The sequence below is a fragment of the Quercus suber genome, unplaced genomic scaffold (assembly GCF_002906115.3).
Source record: "Quercus suber isolate HL8 unplaced genomic scaffold, Cork oak 2.0 scaffold_132, whole genome shotgun sequence".
Classification (NCBI taxonomy): Eukaryota; Viridiplantae; Streptophyta; class Magnoliopsida; order Fagales; family Fagaceae; genus Quercus; species Quercus suber.
This window is the reverse complement of record NW_027069595.1, coordinates 510,169-516,423: the sequence shown is the minus strand read 5'-3', so window position 1 is coordinate 516,423 and position 6,255 is coordinate 510,169. Positions and strand designations below refer to the sequence as shown.

The window sequence follows — 6,255 nt, the reverse complement described above, 5'->3', positions numbered from 1 at the left end:
GAAAAGAACTCTCTAATCAAGGCAGAAGGTGGAGGAGGATCAGAAATATCCACCAAGGGTAACCAGCCCCGACGCTCAAAGTTTGCCCTAATGGCAGGATCAAGTTCATCTAAGAGAACAGAACGCTCAGCCCAAATTTTTCTCTTAAGGTTTAGCTTCTCAAACAGCTCTTGGTTTTTCTCACTCGGAAACCTCTCACGGTCAAAAAAAGGAGGGGATGGAGAAGAGGAGGGAATAGTCCTACGGACTCTAGTCTTCCTAGGCATGATGCTAAGGAAAGGACAGAGACACAAAGAGAAAACCAAAAGAACAGAATAAAACAAAACTAAGGGCAGACTGCAAGTTAACACAATAAAAACAAATAAAAATCTATATGATGTATGAACAATAACAATGTTGTGATGCATGAACTAATGCAGTAACCACAGTTCGAATTAGGTTCAATTTCACAAAATTGGCTTGAACATAGAGTTTTTAACAAAAACCCTAAAAAATTTGAAAAACCACTTGAAAATTTTGAAACAAATTGATGAATTGATCATCCCAAAGTGTTGAAAACAGATTAGAATAACCAATTTCATCAAAACAACAAGCCAATTTCATCAATTAAACCCAATTGAACAAAAATCCCCAATTCGGATCAATTACAAACCCTAGAATTTTCAATTTCTCACAAAACCCAAAATTGATCAAATTAAACCATTAAGATCATGTTTATAGCATGTCCCCACAAAAACCCATTGATCAATTACACATAATAAGGCTTAAATCATCAAAAATCCCAAAAAGTAAAGGGTCCGAATTTTTGAGCATAAATGTATGAAAAATGCATGAAATATGTAAATAAACTCAAAAAGGAAGGACAAAACAGACTTACCGGCTTAAGGAAAGAGAAATTTTGTAAGAGATTCGGAGGAAAACGACAAAAAATTGACTGTGGAGCCTTGCCTCGTCGGAGAGAGAAAGAAAGTTTAAAAAAAAACTTTTTGAAAAGTGTTTGAAAAGGTCAAGAACAATGTTTTTAAAAACCTGATTCGCGACTTTCGATTGATCGAAAAATACATTCGATCGATCGAATGAGACAGTCATTTTTAAACAAATTAAAGCACTTTTTCGATCGATCGAAAATCAGAATGGATCGATCGAATTGGGCAGAGGCTCACAAAAATTTTGAGAAAAAAAAAACACAGTTTTGAAAAATACAAACCTTATTTTGAAAAACAATTCCTCAAAGCATTAAATTATGAAAAACAAAATGCATGAGTATGAGATGAAATGATTTTTCAAAAACCCAAATTTAATCCCAATTTCTTCAAAGAAAATAACAGCCATTCTCTTTTTAAATTCTCAAGCAAAAAAAAATGTTTTGCATAATTCTCAAAGTATTTTCAAACTTGTTTGGTCAGACCAAAAACACACACACTAACATGTACAAAGTTTAACAAAGAGTAACTTGTGTAGTGTGTGCACCTAGCAAAAACTTTGAGAAACATGTGAGGTGATATGTGAATAGCAATCAATCACAAAGTCTACACAATCCATCACATAGAATTTATAAGAGACTATCACCTAAAAAGTTACATCCTATAACTCCCACATCTCCTAGAACAAAAGCTTGCAATCATGTAAGTTTCTTGTATTTTTGCCTCATTTTTTTTTTTTTGTTTGTGAGATGGCATCAAGCCTAATAGTACACACCAATTTTATTTATGTGAGATGGCATCAAGCCTAATAGTACACACCAATTTTATCATTAAGTAGTTAAGCCGAGGCAACACTTTATGTTCTTTTTGTGCATGTGCTACACTTTCTCGAGCACAAAATCTTATGATATGCACTAAGGTGTTCATGATTGGCTAGTGAACAGTGGTGAGATGGTTATTTATGCCTTTCTCAAAAGGATCAAGTCCGACAGTCAAATAACATGTGACTTCATGATCAAGACAGAATGATTAAAAACCATACACATCTTTCCCACACAACATGCACTACAAAGTTTCAACTAGTCAAGTGCAATAAATAAGCTCATCAAAGCTAAACAAGGTACATAGAACATGATATGTGTAAATAAATTGGCCAACCTTGTTTTCAAAAACCAAGAAAACAATGTCAAAACATTTTTGCTTTCTCTTTTCCTTATTTATTTATTTTTTATTATTATTATTTAAGAGAAAACAAAATGAATCCTAGAATGAAATGCATGAATGTAATGCAATGCAAATCCTAGAAACAAAACAAAAGAGAAAAAAAAAAAACAATGGTCACAGAGGAATGAGCAATGAAGCACAAGGACCATGTCAGAAAGACTCAATTAAGTCGAGTCTTTTGCACCCAAAACCTTTTAGATGCACCATGAGCATTGGAGTTCTTATTCACATTCGCATGATTTCCAACTCCAGAATTGGAATAAAGGTTCGAAGCCTTTACCAATTCACCAATAAGTGCTATAGGATCTTGTGCTTGAGGCACAGGCACCTTTGGTTTAGTTGCTCTCTTAGCAGCTTGAAACTTGTTAACAGTTAGGACGAATGTGTCCAAACTTTCCACAATAATGACAAACCCAAACAGGTTTACCATGCATCTTGTCCTTAGAAAGGGTAGGTTTAGTTTCTCTCAGATCAACCCTAATCTTCTTAGGAGGTGAAACTTCTACAGGTTTGACTACCTCACTCACAGGTGGTTTGACAGTTTCACTCACAACCTCACTCACAGAAGGTTCAGAAGAAGATGAAAGAACAAAGTTCGTGGAATGTGGAGTAGACACAGAGATGCTTCCAACATATCCTATCCCAGATTTATCAGAAGGATACTTTTGAACATTCAGTATGTGATCAAGTTTAGAACTAGCAGTTCTAGCAACAGATAAATCATGTTCTAAAGTTTTAACTTTATTAAGTAAAAGCATGTTCTCAGATTTCACATGGTTCAAAAGATCATTAGCATCAAATAATTTGACAAGCAAATTTTTCTTTTCAAGCTCAAGAGAATAAATTTTCTTTAGGCCAAGTTCAACATTTATAGCATCCTTTGCAGCAACTTTGCAAAATTTATTATAGGCCTCTTGAAGATTTGCATCCTCAGAGAGTTCCCTATCAGAAGGGTTCTCCTCAATAGATATGCTTTCATTGACTACTGCAGTAGTAGTGAAAGCAATGAAGTTTCCATCATCGTCACATTCAGACTCATCATCAGAAACCCCATTATCATTAAAGGTTACAGCCATAGCTTTACCCTTATTTCTCAAGAATGTAGGACATTCAGATTTAACATGACCATACCCTTGACAACCAAAATACTGAGCACCCAAAGAATTGTTTGAAGATTGACCTACTTTTTCTCCAGGTTTTTCAAAGTTATTAACCTTAGTGGGATCATTCTTCCTAAAATTTCTAGGTTCAGCAGTGTTTGTACCTCTTGCCCTTCTATTTATATTTCTTAGAAAGTTTCTAAAATTCTTGGCAAGGTAAGCTATCTCTGTAGCAGAGAGTTCATCATCAAATCCACCAGCCTCAACATCATCAACAGACTTAAGAGCCATTGATTTGGATTTGTTTGTTTTGGGTAAGTCAGACTCATAGGACTGAAGCGATCCTACAAGCTCATCAATAGGGATGGAGTCCACATCCTTGCTTTCAGTAATGACAGTCATTTTAGGTCTAAAGTCTTCAGTTAAAGATCTAAGTATCTTTCTAACAATTTTAGGTTGATTATAGATTTCACCCAAATTAAAAGCAGAATTAACAATATCATTCAGTTTGGCATAAAATTCATCAAAGGATTCATCATCAGACATCCTAATGCTCTCAAACCTAGAAATTAATTGCTGCAGTTTGTTTATCTTAACTGCCTTTGTGCCTTCATGCACAGTTTGGAGGATTTTCCAAGCAGTATGAGCAACCTCAACATTAGAGATCCTCTTAAATTCCTTCATAAAAACAGCATTGAAGATGGCATTCATAGCTTTGCTATTGAAGCCTGCTGCTTCTTTTTCAGAAGTTTGCCACTCACTCACAGAAGTAGTGGGCTTCTCCCATCCGTATTCAACGGAATTCCAAACTCTCTCATCAATGGATTTTAGGAATACTTTCATCCTTACTTTCCAATAAGTATAGCTATTCCCATCAAAATGAGGAGAAACAACAAGAGAGTGTCCATGCTCCATGACAACAGGGGTCAAGGATCAGCTCAGAGATTAAAAATCTCAGACAATAGAGCAACCTGCATTGATACCACTTGTTGGAAATTTAGACCCCTTAAAACACAACTAGATTGAGTAGCCTAGTTAATTAGCCAAATTGTTACTTAGTCAAATTAAACAATTCTAGGTTAAAACAATCAAATAATCATATCAAGAATATATAGCAACGGAATAATAAATAACACAGGATATGATCACCCAGGAAAACCAAACCGGTAAAAAACCTGGGGAGGATTTTACCCACCTATCCTCAAGGCAAACCTGAATTCACTATGAAAGAATCGAAGTTCATACAAAAGGACTTACAAGCTCCCCGCTCGACTTCCTAATGCTACCTACCAGTAGAACTTACTGACACGACCCCGTGCAAGCTCCAAATCCACTGACTCCTTCTTTCTTGAATTCTTCAATCGGCTACAAGCACCCACGCTTGATATTCTTTAAGCTTCAATGGTAGCAACCAAGTTGATCATCAAAATGTTGAAGTAATCTCAATCTTGAAAACCCTAAGTTTTGTGTAAAGGAAAGCTCCTCTAGATTTCACAAGAAATTTACACAAAACCGTAATGTATGAGTAACAATACAACTGGAGCAACTCTCAAAACGTGGCTAGGGTTTTTCCTTATATACCTAGGGCAAAAACATAAAACCCTAAACATTTAATGAGTTAGGGCTGAGTTGGAAAAACTGTAGAAAACGCAATCTGGTCGACTTTTGATTGATCGAATCTATTTTTCAATCGATCGAGCCAGACCGAAATGCCCCAATGCATTTACAGTCTCTCGATTCCAACTTTACAATAATTAATCAACTTTGAGCACACTTTAACAAGACATAACATATTGTTTTGATCATGGTTTGCCAATATTACAAATTAGAGTTCTAAATACATAAATTCCTAAACCTTTAGAACCTAACAGTATTGATAGGGCTTAGGGATAAAAAGCATTGGTGTACAGATAAAATGTTAATATTAAAACAGCATGTGACTAAATAACAAGTACTTGCCTTGTTGTATCAAATGCAACAAATTAACAAGTAGCTAGAAGTTTTTTTCTTTTTTAATAATTTAATAATTATACAATGGCAGAGGAAAAACTCAATCCTTAGATCTTCTCAAAAAATTGAACAGACAATGTCACTCAATTACGAGGATCTTAAAGCATTTGCATCAGTCAATACAATAGAGTGTAGAATAAATAATCTTATGTGGGTGATTTTGAAAAATGGCTGCATAAAATAGAAATTCTTACACAAGCTAACGTGAAAGCTCTTACAAGATAGTCTAAACTATTAGATAATTAATGTTAAGAGTTTTGTAATTCATGATACTAATAACAAGGCCTAAATAGTTTAGCAAAATACTCATGTTGTGTTAAGAGTACAAATATACCTGAAGAGTCTTGACCTGCAGGAACGCCATAGCAGCTGACAGCAAACAAGAAGCAAGCCAAGTAGCCCAGAAGAGCCCCTTGACAAAAGGATTTAGTCCACATTTGAATTGAAACCAGAGACTGATGGTAGCTTAAGATATTAGGCTATGCACTTAGTACAATTTGTTTGAAGGCTGAGTCACTTTGAAGTCCCCAGTCCTTGTTATATAGTGAGCTTAGCAGATCTGTTTCTGCGGTTCACCTACGCTGATTAAGGGCTTCATGGCACAAAGATTTGGGGCCATTTTTATTCAATTGACTAGAAGACATTTACAGTGCTCACTGCCCACCGACTTTGCTGCTCAAATGCCATAAGGTATGGGACCCTGACTTTGCTGCTTAGTTTACAGCACTTTACAGTAAAATTGTTTCTCAAAAAAAAAAAAAAAAGTTGGAATAATAATAACAATAATAATAATAATGCTAAAACTACAAAGTTGCTAGAAAAAAATACTAAAATTATCACTACTTTTATAACAAAAGATTTACAAACTAATGTGATAATAAATATAATTGGTTCACTTTAACAACATGATAAATAAATGTCTTAATTACTTTTTATTTTTATTTAAAAATAACTAATGACCCTTTGGGAACAATCATTTTATCATCAAAACTTTTGCT

The 6,255-nt window shown here is 34.7% G+C and overlaps 1 protein-coding gene across 1 annotated transcript in view; it reads right to left on the bottom strand.

Moving 5' to 3' along the window:
- LOC112001664 (proline-rich protein 4) overlaps positions 1–3,223 on the bottom strand; it is an 8,620-nt gene extending 5,397 nt beyond the window's left edge. Inside the window, exons 1-2 of the mRNA XM_065776283.1 lie at positions 3,074–3,223; positions 2,711–2,809 (exon numbers count right to left, since the gene is read on the bottom strand). Coding sequence (XP_065632355.1) covers positions 2,711–2,809; positions 3,074–3,223 — 249 coding nt within the window. The remainder of the gene's footprint in view (positions 1–2,710; positions 2,810–3,073) is intronic.
- Positions 3,224–6,255: the final 3,032 nt, after the last annotated feature.